Source organism: Lepisma saccharinum, chromosome 5 (assembly GCF_977018435.1).
Source record: "Lepisma saccharinum chromosome 5, izLepSacc3.1, whole genome shotgun sequence".
Lineage (NCBI taxonomy): Eukaryota > Metazoa > Arthropoda > Insecta > Zygentoma > Lepismatidae > Lepisma > Lepisma saccharinum.
The window spans coordinates 9543717-9560096 of record NC_139233.1 but is presented as its reverse complement, the minus strand read 5'-3'; the positions used below and the strand labels follow the sequence as shown (position 1 = coordinate 9560096).

Here is a 16380-nt window from a genome sequence, read left to right as displayed (position 1 = left end):
ACTCTATGATTATGATGTTAAGTACTTGCCTAACAATTGCCATAACTAAATTAAGCATGGGTCTCTGAGGACTATAACCTCTTTAAATAGGTTAAAATCTGAGGCTGCAAATATGTCTAATTGGTAATTGTCTTGCTGTTCGCAGGTGAAGGCACTTCGTAATGGTTCTACCACACGACAACCCTAGCCCCAGTGGCGATGCGGTCGACAATAAGGCGGGGGACAATCTGTCGAGCGTGCTGGCCAGGCAGGTCCTAAGTCTACAGGGGCTGACACTCTGCACGAGGAAGGCAGACGAGAGTCCCGACGAGGACAAAGATGGCAGCCAGAACTCCACCAAGGACATAGACCCAGAGGAGAAATGGAGAATACTGAAGAACGTAGGGGTCATCAGCTTCGCCTTCATGGTCCAGTTCACGGCGTTCCAGGGCACGGCGAATCTACAAAGCTCCATCAACGCCGAGAACGGACTTGGCACATCCTCGCTATCCGTCATCTACGCATCTCTCCTCATCTCCTGCATCTTCGTCCCGACCTTCGTCATCAAGAGGCTCACCGTCAAGTGGACCCTCTGCATCTCCCTCCTCTGCTACGCCCCCTACATCGGTTCCCAGATGTTCCCGGCTTTCTACACCCTCATGCCCACGGCCGTGATCGTTGGGCTCGGCGCCGCGCCCATGTGGGCCGCCAAGGGCACGTACCTCACCCAGGCCGCTGCGGTGTACGCGAAGAACACGGACCAGTGCGTGGACGCCATCATTGTGCGGTTTTTCGGGTTCTTCTTCCTGGCCTGGCAGACGGCGGAGCTGTGGGGGAACCTCATTTCGTCTCTAGGTGAGTCTCAGCTTCATAGCATCGCTCCAACGATAGTAACGCTACTATTAGCATCACATCTAAGGCTGAACCTATACCAGTGCTGGTGTGTCGATATCGGAAAATATCAGCTGGATGTTATTTACAGATACCGGCCGATACTTTCTCGGTATTTTGATCGTTAGCGGAGTCTAATTATTCTGGAAATGATTACAAATTCGAAGTTTACATTGATTTTGTACCAATATCACGTGAAAGAAACCATATTTTCCGATTTAAACAGGAAATTTTATATTCTGTTGTAATTTTTTAACATTTTAAAGCAAATCTCTGGTAAATTGATGCTTAAAATTGGAGAGGAATACTCACCCACTAATACAGGTTGAGGCAGTCAAACGAAAAAAAATTAAAAATTCACAAAAAATAGAGAGAGCAAATATTATTTATTTTTTGAACATGAATGTACTGTACATGAGTTGAAATTACTAGTGTATCTGAAAATGTTCATTTTTATAATATGATGTAAGTAAGATGGTGTCCTAGGTGTTGCACACATTGTCGGAGTCTCAGAGTAAATCCGCCTATGACGCTTCGTACCATCTCCAACGGAATGTTGTGGATCTCTTGCCGAATTCGCTCCTTCAAATTATCCCTGGTTCTTGCAGGGTTGTCCTTGAATACTTTGGATTTGAGGTAACCCCAAAGGAAAAAGTCTGGAGCTGACAAATCGGGTGAACGGGCAGGCCACGGAATATCGCCGAATGTGCTGATGAGATGACCATGAAATGCGAGTCTAAGCACATCCATAGACACTCTGTCAGTATGGCTAGTTGCACCATCTTGCTGGAAGAGTGTTTCTTCATCTGGGTCATAGCCATGGAGGACAGGCAGGAAAAAGGTTACCAATATGTCAGCATAACGTCATGGGCGGATTTACTCTGAGACTCCGACAATGTGTGCAAAACCAAGGACGCCATCTTACTCACACTATATTAAAAAAAATGAACATTTTTCAAGTACACTAGTAATTTCAACTCATGTACAGTACATTCATGTTCAAAAATTAACTAATATTTGCTTTCTCTATTTTTTTGTGAATATTAATCAATTTATTTCAACAACTTTTAATTGTTACAGTTTTCATACGTCGGTATCGGTTCCAGAGGCCACCGTAGGGTAGTTGGTTCATGTGCAGCCGAGAGAAGAAACAGTGTTAGACTAAGTATAGTTGAAAACCCTAGACAATGGATAATGTCCAATTGACATTGCATGCTAATTCAACTTTATTCCCTTGCTCTCTAATATTTTCTCCCCGACTTTTTCCTACTTCCACAATCAGTCTTGTCTTCCGGGTAACATATCTACACGAGAATACTTCAAGAATCAGAGATTTAATCAATGATTACAATTTCAAGTGAAATGTCTTTTTTTCCCAGTGATGTCATCGGAATCAGCGTCATTGGCGAACGAGACGGAGGTGACGAATGAGGAGCTGAGTCTGTGTGGCTCCTCCTTCTGCCCCGCCGGGAATCTCGACGACAACGAGAACCTGGAGAGACCTCCTGACCACGAGATCTACACCATCATCATCATCTACCTGTGCTGCATCCTGGCGGCGGCGGCCATCATCGGCGTCTTCCTGGATCCACTCACCAGGTACAATATTAATAGGGTCACACCATGAAAAGTGGTCCCACTGCATGTAAATAACGAAATTAATGAATATAGAAATTATTATTCTTTTTACTTGCATTGCTGCCGCGGTGGCTCAGTCGGTAACGCGCCTGACTACCATGTTCAAGGTCCCGGGTTCGATCCCCGGCCGGTTCAAATACGGGAACTCTTCTAACGTTGGAAGCGGCTCCGGCGCCCACCCAGCGTCGAATGACATGGGTACCTGGGGGAAACCCTGGGGGGGTAAAGGCGGTCCGGGGCGTGATGCTGATCACATCACCCCCACTCACGACCGGATCAAGAAAGTGTGGGGCGTTACCCCCACACACCCTATACGCCTTCATGGCGTGGTGCTAAGCACAGGGGAGCACTTTACCTTTTTTTTACTTGCATTAAGGTTGATGAATGCATATAATTTACACATTTCACCAAGAACAATTACTAACATCTGCAGCCTACATGTTTCACAGACAAATGAAGTCAAACTTTGCTACATTTGTAAAGCGTAATACACGTAACACATTTTCTATAGTGTTTTTCATGCATGCAGACTATGTTATCATACTGATTTTTGTTTTCATTTGTTAGCAGACACCGAAAAGTACTTCACAATTCCATGATTCTTGTTATTGATTTGCTTTATTTTACTTCGCATTTTGTGCCACTTTTGGCTAATTTGCGAAGATGTGGATGAGTGATGATATGATGAAATTGATAAATGGACACTCACAAACATCCATGCCCAGGCCGGGATTCGAACCCGGGACCACTGGCGCAGTAGCGCGAGGTGCTAGCCATTGTTGTAACTTTGTTATCTGGATCATCAAATTCAATTTTTTACGCTCACTTAGTACTCTTTGTGCTGCATATATCAAAATTTTGATTAGGTCCGCAACCATAGATATTGGAGCTGAATTAACAGTAACAGAGCTCAAATATTTTCTATCAAAGCTTTGGACGTATATCTTCCTTCTTGAAAAATTATAGCTCTGATATTACGGCCTTCTCTTCCTAAAAAAAATCCTAAAAATTAATTTGTGTCGAAAGGGGAATATCAGTTTTGGTCCTAAAGTTCAGTCCTTTGCATTATATATGGCAAAACAAAACATACGGGACATAAAATTTAGCTTGAAATGTACTAAAAACAATGTTATTTACCCCAGCATTTTATCATTTGTCTCAGATGAGTTATTACATTTATCCCAACTGCCTGCAAAGGACAAAAATGCCAGAATCTATTAAACAAAAATGCCTGTTTTGAAGTACACTTGCATAAGGGTTACAATAAAAAAGGTAAGTGCTCGCCTGTGCATAGCACCACGCCATGAAGGCGTGTAGGGGGGTGTGGGGGTAACGCTCCACACTTTCTTGATCCGGTCGTGAGTGGGGGTGATGTGATCAGCATCACGCCCCTGACCGCCTTTACCCCCAGGTACCCATGTTATTCGACGCTGGGTGGGCGCCGGGGCCGCTTCCATTGTTAGAAAAGTTCCCGGATTTGAACCGGCCGGTGATTGAACCCGGGACCTTTAGCATGGTAGTCAGACGCGTTACCGACTGAGCCACCGCGGCCACTAGGGTTACAATAAAAAATGATTTTAAAAAAATGGCTAAGCAACCAAAACGTATTCATTTCGCCTGAAGCGAAATCGCACAACACTACACCAGAAGTAACAAAAGAGATACAAGAACTGATTCAAAAGGCATTAATTGGTTTAAAATGTCAACACAGGACGTCATTCAGCAGTAATGAACATACTATCAAGCACCAAATCAGCAAATAGCGTACAAATTAGCAAAGAATGCATGTTTTACATACAACGAGGGAGAGATTATATACAAAAATCAGGAAGCCATCTGGAGAAGAGGATAGATCAACACAAGCAGTACACAAATAAAGGCGTGACGGATAGGTCAAGGATAGCATGGGGGGGGGAGGTGAATCACATAGAATTCAGTGGAACAACATATTAGCCAGTGGCGGCGATTAGGTGGGCGTGGGAACGGTTTACCCCCCCCCCCGGCCGACTTTTTTGTCAACCTTGCCCCCAGGTTTTGGAATCCCATCGCCGCCACTGATAATAGACAAATAATCAAATTGCAAACAAAAGAAAATCAAAGCAATGACTCAAAACTTTAGAAGTCATCCCAGTATAGAATTCAAGCAAATATTCTCCCCTCCCTCAAACATTAGTAATAGTGTTCATTGTAAATTTAAAATATCGCATTCATATCTGTTGTAAAATTTTGCGAAAATCAAGATTTTAAAATGATAGCAGTAAATAACCGGGAAATTGACGCAAATTGACCCCCGAATACTTTTTTCGTCTTTGAACAACTTAAAAACAAATGTTAGAAATTGTAATTACGAAATATTTTATATAGTGTATTCTGCCCTTACTTGTAATGCAGATACATGCTAGCCACTTTTACAATCCCATACCGTCTCAGAAAAAAATCTTGCGTTCGCTAGTAAACTCTGCCAATAAAACTGTTCATGGACATTATAGTTTTCACTCTACTTTCTGAAATATATTTGTATAATTAAGCTCTCAAATTATGAACCAGAAGCGGCTCAAGATAAAATTTTCACCTTGGTAGGTTGACTTTTGGGACCCCTATTTCTACCCCTCCCCCCTCTCTCTACCGTGGTCCTCCAACTTTGTCTACTTTCCTTCAATAAGAGAAACATGACTATGATATATATTTACAGTTTTAATGACGAAAAATAATAATTTACTTTTAAAATACTTGAAGTGTTACTGTTAAAGAACCCGCTTATTGTAGGTAGGCCTATGTGTTAATTTAATACCTACATAATTGCATCGAAATAACAGTAATCTCTTAGCTCAAACTGCTACAAGACTTTACAATATACTTATTATGTTTTGCAGCAGTAACTTCAATTAATTCTTGTCAACAATAAATCAAACTGCTTTTAAAAACAAATAGCCACGCACCTGGTGGAGACACATAGTGGTTCGCATTCTACTTAAAACTGTAGGTCCAGTCGCGATTAAACTTTCGTTGCATCAAGTGGGCTTAAAAATAAACTCAAACAAACGAACGAATAGCCAAGCTTGTGAAATCAGATATAATGTTTTGCCCCCCCCCCCCCTCACCCCCGAGGTCAGCGCCCGGATCGTCCGGCCCTTACGCCGCCCCTGTTATGAACAATAAACAATCTGTTCAATAAATAAATAATATGTCCTGTGTTATTATAACAAGGTTAATAATACCTAGGGATGTGACGAAGCTGAAAATGTACCGATGCCGATGTACTCACCGATAATTTTTGGAACCGATACAGATGCCGATATTTAACCGATTCCGATACATAAGATTATTAAACAGAAATGGGATGTTATTTTCAGCATGACAAAAATACATTTGCTATGTACATTTCTATTGCATATCATATGTATATACATATATATATTCTCAAGAGATGCGAATGTACATTTGCATCTACAAAATGTTATGTGAACCTTTAAGAAGAACATGGATACTCAAGAGATTTAACATTAGTACACAAGCAGTTCTTTGAAATGCAAAATGAATTCCTGTTCTGCCAGATTCAACTTCAGAAACACGAGTTTTGGAAGCACTTCAGGAAGTAACCTACTTCTTCTCTTATCGCAAATCTGTTCAGCAACACTGAACACTCAATCACTGAATACTGATGCAGCAGGTATGCCCAAGTATTTTCTCAGCACTTGCTTCAGGTTTGAATATTCATTTTTGGATTTCCAATACAACAGCAGATCCTGGTTCGGCAATGTACTGATTTATTTCCGATTTATAGTTAGGTTGATCCTCTGAATGAAAGTTTGCAATAATTTTATTACAAAAACTCTACAATAATGACGAATCATAACCAAATTTTTAATAAATCTTACAAAACTAGAATATAAAACTTATTAGAAGGTAAAAACTCTAGTATAATCTGTACCGGTTTAAATATCGGATTTTTGCCGATGTGTCAATTTCGGCCGATTTTCATACATATGTAATCGGCTTCGGCACATCCCTAAAATACCTAAGTTGTGCATGACCCCATTATCAAAATAGCCTTATTTTGCGTATACTTATTAAGCATATACGTATTTTGTTTATTCTAGATATTTAATGTTCGTTCCACTTTTCTGATTATGGAAAATAAATAATTCGATCTTTAGTTATTAGGACTTTCAGCCGCCCCAAAAATCTTCAAAAAGTATATATATTATATATAAAAAATATGTAAATCTTGCTCCCTCCCCTGCTCCCAAAATTTTTATGTGAAGTTGGCGCTTTGCAAGCTTTGTAAGTCACAAGATTGCTTTATCCACTATTCGAGTCAGAAATATCTGAGTATATAAAAATAGATTATGTCGCCATCTTAGTCGTAACTTTCACGTAATGTAGACGTATCGACTTTTGTCACTCCGGCAATAAAATTCGGTTGCATTTGTACGTACATGAACGATTTAAATATACAAATAGCTTTTTTTATTATTTTAACAGTACGCCACTGACATGACTTTAACACTATGGCATCACGGACAATATATAAAATGTAATTTCGAGTCACTTCCTCTGGTTCAAAGCACCAAGTAATCGTTTTGCCTTACCTTATGGCCGACCAGTCAAGCAAGAAGGGTACTGCCTCAAACAAACATCACTAGAAAATCCTTTTTTTGGCGTTGATGTAATATTCACAAGATCCATCTTCCTGGATTGTAAACACTGGACACTACAGAATCCAACTAATTGTACATATCACTTTAACATTGCAAAATATACTTGTAACGGCGGTTTTTTTCGGCAGACAAAATCCTTTACGTACACACCGATTCTTTCCGCTCTCTCGGAACCTTTTTTGTTACCACTATCCCCTGCAGGTGTAAATACATTTCTTTTTTATGAAAGAGACATATAGTGAATGATTATATTATGTTTTTCTTACATTATAATGAAAGCATAGTCACTTACATTCTTTTAAACCACTACAAAGCCCAAGTATTTAAACTCTATGCAAGAAACTTAACGAATTATATTCTTTGGCGGTAACATTCGTACGCGTTTCACGATACAACTTGATTTACATCAGATAGTCAGGTCCTTTCGAAACTAAACGTATGATAAAATGAACCCGCTAATATTTAACTGTCAATTGTTAATTGCGAGAGCATATTATATAGTTACCACTCCTTTGACATTAAGCTCTTTCTCAAAACATGATTTTAGTATGTAATTTTGCTTTAAATAGCTAGCTCAAAACTCATATTTTGAATTTAGAATTAACATGTGGCGGTAATCCAGATCACGTCTAATCTGCATGAGGCTCAGTAACGCCATCTCTGGAGCATTAAATCAACTATATGTTAGAAACTAGTTTCTGGTGACAAGTGCTGAGAGCACCAAACTTCAGTGTTATGACGTCACGTATTTATGGTTTGCTGTACAAAACAGGGGTGCCCACAGGAGGGAATAATGGCACGGACGGTGCCATCAGAATTTTGGGGGATATGTCCCCTTAAAATAATATAAAATTCAAGATGTATACATTTTTCTAAAGAAAAAATTTACACCTTGGTACTATGCTGGGGGAGGGGAAGGGGGAAGCAGGATATATTTCCCTAGCAGTGACGGCGATTGGGGGTGGGAGCAACCTCCCCACTTTTTGACATTTTTTCCCTCCGTACTATGGCCTCTTAATTCTAAATCTTGTTAACCAAGAGAAAGTAGACTATGTTTGCCCCCTCAGTTTTGGCAGACAATCGCCACTACTGCTCCTTAGTATTTCATTCACTCTAGCTGGCTCCAAGCCACTTTTACTGTGCATCACAGGCCCATACTCAGAAAGAGGGACAAGGAAGCCATGGTCCCTACTCGCACTATGAAATATTTTAATGTGAACCTATAAACAAAACTACGAAAACAACATTGACATTTTTTTTTTTAGAGTTTTCTCACTGAGTAAATTAATGGGTTGTTTCTGGAAGTCTGCAGTCTGCAATATTTGCTAAATTTAGTTGTAAAACTATTGATGCAAGGCTACCAGACGTCCAGATTCAGTACGGACAGTCTATTCCTTTTAGTTCCTGTCCCGACGTTTTTCGAACTGAATACGCAAAATGTAATTTATAAATATATTATTTTCTAAACATAGAAATATCATGGCTGTTCAACTGTGCTAGTACAAGGCAAAGGGAAAACATTGTTAATTTACTAAATACAGTACTATACTTCAGAACCTGGTGTACGCAGGATGAGCTGATGGGGCTACAACCCCTCCCGAACTTTTGATAAAATGATTTTTTTTTAACTGAAAGCATTAAAGAACTCTGTAAAAACGGAAGTGATAGCTAAAAACCATCTTTAAAACAACCCCCTGTAATCATTTTTGTCTTTGAACAACTTTTAAAACGGATGCTATAAATGGTAATTGTGAATAATTTCATTGTGTATTCCGCCTGCCCGGGACGCAGCCACCTTTGTAATTCCAGCCCTTTCCGATATAAAATCCTGCGTATACCAGTGACTTCAGAGAATTAAATGTAAGCAATAAGGACCAAGATGTACGCCGTGTAACGGCATTTGTCAGTAAGTGACTGTGTGGTTCATTGTCGGGTCAGGGATGAAAGTTGAAATTATTCCGTTACTTTGGAACATGATAGTGCAACTACAATTGTACGTATAAAATCCACCAATGCTGGTGGTCACATCCAGGGCGTGAAATCCCGGGAATGGAATTTCCATCCCTACCGATTTCCTTTAGGTCCATCTCAACGTTAGTCCTCCATCTTCGTCTTGACCTTCCAACAGGTCTCTTACCTTCAGGTTTCCCAACATGAATCCTGTCAACTCTTCTTTCCTCTCCTATTCGTGCCACATGGCCTGCCCATCCAAGTCTTCTTCATTAATTATTCTAATATATTTTTTTCAAAAATTACGGAAATAAATAAACGGGGCAAGTACTTACAAGAATAGAACATTTGAAGTTGCTTTTAGATATCCATTCAAAAGTGACATATTTCCCCCAGGTATGGCGAGAAGCAGAGGCGGAAGGAGATGTCTGCTCTCGGGGGGTTCAAGCTCCTGGCTGCCACGCTCTACCAGCTACAGGACAAGAACCAGCTGCTCCTCATCCCTCTGACCATCTGGATAGGCATGGAGCAGGCGTTCATAGGCGCGGACTTCACTCAGGTAAATATAATAAGCCTTTTCTTGTTATTCAGTTACACCAATAAGTCCACCATTCTTGTGTGCAAGGGCATCACCAACGAGAGAGAGAGGGGGGAGGGGTATGTTACGATATGAGTATCATTGAAATTACAAGAAGAACCTCAGAAGAATTAGGATGATTTAAAAAAAAGATGACACTTTTGACAGAAAAAAAAATTAGGATCGAAAAGTTATGAATTATTTTTCTTCTTGATACTAGATATGTAATATTTTTATGCTATATATGCAGGAAAACTGAATTTTCACTAATAACGTTCTATTTAATTATTGATAAATTCATGCTCCATGCTAATGACTCTAGTCGTGTGCATGCTAATGGCAAACCAGACATTTTTTTCCTCTTTAGTATGTTGAGTAGAATTACCCCCAGCTTTGGGCTTCTGGTTTCAAATCATTTAACAAGTAAATTTAAATTTTATAATTTTTTTATTAGCCTGCTGAATTATGCTAATGACTACATACTGGCCTTGGTTTCAGAAGAAAAGTATTTGTAATCCAGTAAGTCAAACATTATTCCTCAAAAGCACATGGTCACTTAACGTAGCTTCAAATAGTGTTGTCATACGTCTGAAGCAAAATAATATCCCTGCATTCCAAAACTCAAATTAAAATTTGGCTGTGCTGATGACATAGGATCTAGGGGAAAAGTTTATTAGCATCCCAATTCTATTGTAGTTTTGATTGCCTTTCCTTTACATGATATTAAGAATCACCATACTGATAATTTGAGGGACATGTGGGGCTGTAAACCTAGATAATGGGAAAATTTTTAGATTTACTCCACAAGCTTAGAACCATTGTTTCAGAGCTGGGACTTCAAATTGTCCCCCTAATCGTAGAATTACCCATAAGAGATGAAGAAAAAGAGAAGGATTGAGAGACAGAAATAGAAAATGTAGAATGGAGGAAGAATAAAGAAACAGGTAAAAACAGAGATAATCATACACAGAGAGAGGGAGAGAGGGACAAAGAGACAGAGGGAAGTAGAGAGAGGAAATAGTGGAAAGAGAGATGGAAAGATAGTAAGATATAGGGAACTGGAAGAAAGAGAAAGATTTATAAGTCGAGGAAGAAAGAAAGAACGAGAGAGAGAGTTAAAGGGAAATAGACAGAATGGCAGAACAGAAGCCAGAGGAACATAGAGAAACAAGAAGAAAGGGAAATAGATAGAAAAGTTGGAAAAATGGTAGAGAGAAAGATGAAAATATAATATAAGAGAGAGAAGCAGAAGAAGATATAGAGACGCACATAGAAAATATGAAGATTAAGTAAGAGAGAAAATAAACGTGGAAGGAATAAGTAAAAGAAGCATGATATAAAAGAGAGTAAGTAAGATAGAAAGCAGAAAAAAATAGAGAGAGAAAGACAGGGAGAGAGTAAGGAAACGTGCAAGAATAGAATAAGGGAAACCTGGAAGAAAAGAGTGGCAAGGGAAGATAGAATATGGAAATTAAGAGAAAGAGAGATGAATATGGGATTAAAGTAAAAAGAAACATGATATTCACGACGATTTGAATCCTCTTCCCCCGAAGAAATATCTCTGAAGATGTCACTGCTTTGTGTGTGTGTGTGTGTGCGTTGAGTGAGAGGAAAGATGAAAAATTTTCCATGCCAATAACCTATTTGTTTATCTTTCCCCACTTCCGAGTGCAACGAATCCTAAGGTTCCAGATTCGAGTCCTGGCTTTGGAGTTTCATTTCTGTTTGCGTCAATGTTGTTTCATAAAATGCATCTAATCATTATTAAACCATATTGACACATTTAACCTAAAAGGCAAAGATACGATATAAAATTTAAAAAAAGATATACGAATAGCTTAATTTCTCACCGCTAGATGGAACCACAAATGTCTACTTAAGAAATTCTAATAGAAACAACAGCTTATTAAGCTCCTACGAATTACTGCTAGTTTATTCAATAGCAAAAAATTAAAGTGACAAAAGAAGAATAGTGTTGTCATGAAATTTAGCCTTCATTGTCTATTTCTTGTTAGCATGCAAAATGCAGCCTAGGAGTTAACATTTGACTTCCTTCATTAAAGTGTAACGTAATATCTTGAGTAATGTCTGATAAGGCATTCCTTAGGTTTTTCATTACCGTCTGGGATTGGAGTTTTTTTAATACTGATATTTTCCTATTCTATTATTTATGGATTGTTACGAAAGGTTGTTCTTTACATCCCTGTAAAGAGAAAAGAAGTATATACGTATATAGGTAATGGGGATAGAAACAGAAAGAGAAGGGAAGGTAAGAATAGACACAAAGGACAAAATTGTAATAGAGAGAGAAACAGAAAAATAAAGAGATTTGAAAGAGAAAAGACATGAAAAGGAGAGAGGATTGTGAGAGAAAGAGGTAAGAATAAAGAGAATGACATAAAGTTGAGAGATAAACGATATAGAAAAAGAAATATAAGTAAATACAGATAAAGCAAAGGGATAGAGAAAAAAAGAGCGAAATGCTGTAAAAAGAGAAGAAAAGGAATGAGAGCGAAAATAGAAAGAAAAACGAAATGGGGGGAATCTTTTAGCTATGAACACCTAAATGAAATTATCTTGCGACACTAAAGATAACCAGGCGGTATTTGAACCAGAAACCTCATGAAACAAGGCAGCCCACACAAACTTTCTCGTTCCCTATCTTTGCACATTACGTTCAACCTAATGGTACGTACAACTAAGCTACAAATTGCTTCATTTAAAAGTCCGCGCGTTCATTATATCCCCAGCGGTTAACAAAGGGAGCGGTACTCTTTGTTAAAAGAAACACCCAAGCGGGCGGGTTTCTCTTGAAGTAGAAGCAAACAAACTGGAGTAGGAAAGCGATGTTGCCAAATTGAAGAAGAGATAAAGAGGAAAAGTAGAAGGAAATGGTACAGATAAAGAAAGAGAAACAAAATTAAAGAATATGGAAAGAGAAAATAAATACAGATAAAGATTAAAAAGGAAGTGTTTAAGGGTATTACATATTAGGCCTTAATTGATATGAGGGTTCTGGTACCAGTAGACAGATATAGCTTTGTGTCACTGATATCTACATGATCCTGTATTTTCTAGGCATACGTGTCCTGTGCATGGGGAATCCCCCATGTGGGGTTCGTGATGGTATGCATGGGAATCATCAACGGCCTCTGTTCGGTGGTGTTTGGGTCTGTGGTGAAGTACATTGGCCGGAACCCTGTCATCATGCTGGGGGCGGTGCTTCACTCCACGCTGCTGGCGGCCCTTTTGATGTGGCGACCTAGCCCTGACAGCCCCTTCATCTTCTTCACCATGTCCGGTCTGTGGGGTGTTGCTGACGCCGTGTGGCAGACACAAGTTAACGGTAAGTGGATGTGCTGTGCGTATCTACATGTAGATTTCTCTATATACAGGGTGATCCCTTTGACATGTCAGAAAAGTAAACCGTTATATTGAAGATTTTAAGGCGAAGAGGGACAATTACGCACCAGTTGTGCATTTATTTCAATATCGTCGGAATGAGCACTGATATTTAATAAAGGGATTAGTATGCAAGAGATTAAGAATGTATCTCCATCTTGTAAGTGGAAACTGTTCTTCAAGTTGATTAGTAAGCTAGACACGATGTTTGAAAAACATGATTAATAAGTATTTACAGAATACCATGTATTCCTTATGGGAAATCAACTTCAACTTCAAATTACGGCTAATGAAATGGGAGTTTCGACTTTTGCTTCTACTATGACATAGTTCAACGTGTCCTTTTCCGTCCATGTACTTTTTGACGATATTGGATGTTTGATATGCCCGAGAGAACAAAATAAAATAATGGTCCTATAAACCTAATGCATTTCTCCTTGCCTCCTACGGTCATCCTAGAAGTGTTGCCAAACCTGGTGTGCATAAAAGAGCTAAATTTCACCATTGATAGAGCTAAAGATGACTTTCAAGAAGCTAGATTAGCGAAGGCTGCACAAAGTGCCTCCTAGGGTAATTTTAGGTGTCAGAGGGGTGAGGGCGCTGCTGTTACCGTTAGCTTTAAAGGGATGGCAATTTATTCTTACCTTTCACCGCCTAGATTTGGCGCCATTACCCATCTCAATAATCCAATGATGCTCATATGAAATCGAAAATAAAGGATTCCCGAATAACAATAATGTCATCTTCACCTAATGCACGGCGCAATATATAAAAAAAAGCTGGGGAGGTAAGAGGGGGTGGGTGTATCATGTCACATGCAAAATGTATAATCATGACAAAAGTTGATCTTTATGGGCCGGAGCCAGTGGTGGCATCATAGTGGGGCAGAGGGCGGGTGCCACAGTTCACAACCAAACGAGTGCACGAAAGAGCCAGACGTGGCTCCAAAAGAGTGAAGTTGGCAACAGTGATCGGCAGCTGCCCCAGCGAGAAAGACCTGAAGAAATTGTCCCTCTCTTCCTTAATACACATATCTCTGAGCAGTTTGTTGTAATATAAGCAGAAAGGATGTACGTTTCGAGTGAGGAGGTTTACAGTCTTCAGTCATTTCAGACATATCAAACGGATCAACCTGCATATAGGCTAGATTGTTTATTCTGGTACAGTTCCCGCCATTGACTGGTCTATCGTCTACGTGTTGTTGCCAAATGCATACTGCACTGTTGCACGAATCCTTGAAAAGAGTAAGCAAATAATATGGGTCATTCAAGCCTTTAGAGGTCAAATTCTTTTCCGCTCGCCATCTGAAATAGCTACTTCCTGTGTGTCGCTTGCCTTCTCCTCCCTTCCGCGGTGAATGTGGCAACCATGTTTATCTTATTCAGCTACTAAAGGTAACGGCGAACTCTAATTGGCGGAAAAGAAAGCATACACTGTCTCAGGCTCTCCTCTCAGTGGATGAAAGTACTCACGTGATGGCTGGCAAGGTCTTCTGCTGCAACTGTACCAGATAAACATTCTGTCCTGCAGTAAGGGCCATCTCAGCGTGCAAAGGAAACGTTTGCTTTTTTGGAAGAGGGAGGGTGGAATGCAAGGAAATGTCGCTGGGTCTACGTGTTCATTCACAGGATTATTATTAGCAGAGGAAAGTGACCAAAATAAAACCCCCGTTTTGTTTTTCATCCCTGGTGTCATTATGGCATATTATTTCTATTAGAAATTTAATAAAATGGGTTCTTTGATATGTTTGCTAAAGTTTTGAGTAACTTAATCCACCTTAAAGCGCATGATGCTTTGCCAGTAAACATTTATGTAAAAAGGGACGAAAAGTAACAATGGAGAAAAAGTTGCCAAAAATTGAAAAAGACGCAAAGAAATGTAAATATATGATATGTAATAAATGAATTACATTTATTGAGCTTGCATAAAGAATATGGGTGTACAAAAGTAATATAATATAGACTACCAATATCCTAACTGCGTCAATCGCCCTTTCTCCCACCTGCATTGACTTTTCCCTTGAACATCTGAAACAGTATGTAAAAGGATTTTACTAACGAGTAACGACCCTTTGCTTCAATTACAGTTGTAATGTTAGGCATTCATTGAGGGCATTTTAGGGCATTTTACTCGTGGAGTCTTATTGTTTATACAATAAAACCACACGTATCTTCAAACAAACCATTACCGTAATTTCAAAGTACAATACTTACTAGTGTCTAAATTGTAACAAGATTCCTACTTACCTCTCTCTTAATTAGCAAACTTCCCACTGTTGTGCATCGATGTACAAACTTTCATTCACACAAAAACAAGTCATGGCCGACTACAGCACCTGCTACTTGGACGTTCTGCTGATACTTCCCTACACAATATTTTCATTATTCTTGATATGTTTCGCCCATTGCCACCACGCGGCAGCACCTACTTACGGAAACAGGAAGGGGGTCCGGCTTAGGGAGTGGGGTCCAGATTTGGTTATGTTCCTCTAGTAGTATTAGTATAGTAGCAGCAGTAGTAGTATATTGTATAACTATAAGGAATCTTTAAAACGGAAGGAAGACCACACATTCAGTTCCTCCGAGAAACTAATTCTCTCACTGCTGTATTACTTGGTTGTTGTACAGATTTTTTTAAACAAATCAAAATTAGCATTAGTAGCTATAACCACCGAATCAGTGCCCACCTGAAAAAAATTCATCCACTACCCTTGAGCTCATTCTGTTGATATTCTCTGATGACGTCACTGCTACATTTACATATGAGTAACGATAGGTTTACGTATTGTGATAAATCACATTAACATGTTATTTGTAAAGCTGTATAATAATAGACAAAGACGTGAACAAGCAATGTACATAATGTTAGAAATACAGGGTGTTTCAAAAGTCAGTATCCATTTCAATGATAGAAAAAGTCTCTTTATTGTGCCATTGCACACGTGTTTGAATGAATGAACGATAAATTATGTACTGCAATCCGATGTAACTAAACATGACGTCCAGCATGTCAGATCATGTGTTGCTTGCTGTTGTATTTCTCCAATTAATTAACTCATTGTCTCATTGACTTTACTCTTGCACACCTTTGATTGTGTAAAGGATTTCAAAGATTTAGGTCTGGTGACGGCGTAGCCCATCAGGCATGATGTTTATATATTCACGACCAATGTTCGCAGAAGAAAGAGATATCTAAATTTTCATTGAACTGGATAGGCATTAGGGATATGCTCACATGATTCATTATGAAATCAATGAATGACTATTTTCTGTCTCCAAAACA

At 39.2% G+C, this 16380-nt stretch overlaps 1 protein-coding gene across 5 annotated transcripts in view; it reads left to right on the top strand.

Annotated features, from left to right (window-relative positions):
• The window catches only part of LOC145988207 (UNC93-like protein), a 52257-nt gene that overhangs the window by 35549 nt on the left and 328 nt on the right, over positions 1-16380 (top strand). For all 5 annotated transcript variants that reach the window (XM_083123049.1, XM_083123047.1, XM_083123046.1 and 2 more), the window contains 4 exons: positions 146-834; positions 2250-2469; positions 9516-9678; positions 12775-13042. In XM_083123049.1, coding sequence (XP_082979175.1) covers positions 162-834; positions 2250-2469; positions 9516-9678; positions 12775-13042 — 1324 coding nt within the window. In that variant the 5' untranslated portion in view covers positions 146-161. The remainder of the gene's footprint in view (positions 1-145; positions 835-2249; positions 2470-9515; positions 9679-12774; positions 13043-16380) is intronic.